We start from the raw sequence: 2,410 nt of genomic DNA, 5'->3' as shown, positions 1-2,410 counted from the left end.
AGCAGACCCAGATCTCTTGCTCATGATAGAAGAGATGAGGCAGGACCACAGCCAAGTGTAACTGCCCAGGTGACCATCACAGCTCAGGGAGAGCCCAGAGGCCATATTCTGCCAAGGTGAGGGTGTTACCACTCCAGCCTACATGGTCCCTTCCCTCCATAATGTGTGAAGGGCTTTAAAATTGTTCAGGGTGCAAGATACTGGAGGGAAATGCTTCAGCATTCATGATCCTTGTGCATTTATAGGGGTGGGGGATTTGCTGATGGATTTCCCAGCACTCGACTACACACCAGGTGCAGCCTAAATGCTTTTGCCCTGGAAGATAAGACACACCCTGTCGCGAATCTGTTTGGTTTTCACACCATACACAATGGGGTTCATCATGGGAGGAAAGAGGAGGTAGAACGTACCCAGCAGGATGTGCACGTATGGGGCAATTTGTTCACCGAACCTGTGAATTACTGAGGAGAGGACCCCTGGGAGGTAGACCACCAAAATGGCAAAAAGATGGGAAACACAAGTTCCAAAAGCTTTGAGCTGTTCTTCCTTGGATGCCAGGCTTAAGACAGTCCTGATGATCTTGACATATGACAGGGCAATGAACATCAGATCCAGCCCCACGATGAAGAAAGCTATGATGATCCCATAGATGCTATTGATCCTGGTGTCTGCACAAGCCAGCTTCGCCACGGCCATGTGGTCGCAAGCGCAGTGGGCAATGACATGGGACTGGCAGAAAGGCAACCTCCTGACGAGGAAGGGCAGAGGGGCCATTAGCACGACCGCCCGGACCAAAGCCGCCAGCCCAATCTTCACTATCACTGAATTGGTCAGGATGGTGGCGTACCTCAAGGGGTTGCAGATGGCCACATACCTGTCAAAGGCCATGGCCAGCAAGAGAGCAGACTCCATCATGGAGAATGAGTGAATGAAAAACATCTGCACCAGACAGGCACTAAAGTTGATCTCCCTGGAGTTAAACCAGAAGATGCTCAGTATTTTCGGCACAGTGGTCGTGGATAAAACCAGGTTGACAACGGCCAGCATGGCGAGGAAATAGAACATGGGCTTGTGTAGGGAGGGCTCCGTCCTGATAACATACAAGAGGGTGCAGTTTCCTAGAAGGATGATGGCGAACACTGAGCTGAAGGGGATGGAGATCCAGAGGTGCATATCTTCCAGGCCTGGGATGCCCGTCAGGAAGAACACGGACGGATCGGAGCTTGTACTGTTGGAACTGGGCACGTTGCCTTCTTGTGGCATCTTTTGCAAGTCTCACGTCAGCGTCTTCCCTTTCAACAAAACACAGCGCATGAAATGAACAGAGCCTGCAAATTAAATACATGGGAGGGTTCAGCGTCCACTCTAGAAGAAGTGGATTGACCTATTGTGGAGTCACGTTGCGTTAACGCTAATTATACAAACCCTTGTATTTTTCTCTGCAAAAGTCATTTAGCGTTTTCACAAGCCACAAGCAATGAACTTCACTTGTTTCCTCTTATGGCGTGCTAGGGTTAAATAAGGGGTCTGGGACCTTGCTACCATGGTGATGGGGGTACAGCATGGGCAGACACTGTCCCTATTGATTTACAGACAAGTTTTCCTCCTTTCGTTCTTCCTAGGGACAGATAAGAACACAGCTGTACCAAAGATATAACTGTTAATGCTTACGCTCTGTGTTAACAATGCTATCTTCCTACACCCTTCTCCATTGACATTCGCTTTGACGTATACATGCAAGGGACTGGAGTCAATGACCTCTCAAGGTCCCTTCCAGTTCTAGAGTTCTATGTTCTTGTTTAGGACAAGAAGCAATGGGCTTAAATTGCAGCAAGGAAGGTTTAGGTTGGACATGGGAAAAACTTCCTAACTGTCAAGGTGGTTAAACAGAAATAAGTCGCCTAGGGCGGTTGTGGAATCTCCATATCTGGAGATATTTAATCTCCATCTCTGGAGATGTCTGGATAGACATCTATCAGGGATAGTCTAGAAAGTGATTGGTCCTGCCATAAGGTCAGGGGGCTGGACTCAATGACCTCTTGAGGTCCCTTCCAGTTCTAGTGTTCTATGATACTATGGTTATGACTATGCATTATATGGGTGTTCACACTATTAAATCGGGGCATAAAGGGTACGTCTAAACTACATGCCTCCGTCGACGGAGGCATGTAGATTAGACAGATCGGCAGAGGGAAATGAAGCCGTGATTAAAATAATCGCGGGTTCATTTAAATGTAAATGGCTGCCCCGCTCTGCCGATCAGCTGATTGTCGGCAGATCAGGGCAGTCTGGACGCGCCGCGTCGACAAAGAAGCCTTTCTTGATCGGCACAGGTAAACCTGGTTTCACGAGGCATACCTGTGCCGATCAAGAAAGGCTTCTTTGTCGACGCGGTGCGTCCAGACTGCCC

The 2,410-nt window shown here is 48.8% G+C and overlaps 1 protein-coding gene across 1 annotated transcript; it reads right to left on the bottom strand.

The window, feature by feature from the left end:
- Positions 1–300: 300 nt before the first annotated feature.
- Positions 301–1,263, bottom strand: LOC102460354 (olfactory receptor 52K1-like). Its single transcript, XM_006126564.1, has one exon. The coding sequence runs from the start codon at positions 1,261–1,263 to the stop codon at positions 301–303; it is 963 nt and encodes a 320-aa protein (XP_006126626.1).
- Between the last annotated feature and the right edge of the window lie 1,147 nt (positions 1,264–2,410).

The sequence above is a fragment of the Pelodiscus sinensis genome, chromosome 1, assembly GCF_049634645.1.
Source record: "Pelodiscus sinensis isolate JC-2024 chromosome 1, ASM4963464v1, whole genome shotgun sequence".
Classification (NCBI taxonomy): domain Eukaryota; kingdom Metazoa; phylum Chordata; order Testudines; family Trionychidae; genus Pelodiscus; species Pelodiscus sinensis.
This window is presented reverse-complemented; position numbering and strand designations above follow the sequence as displayed.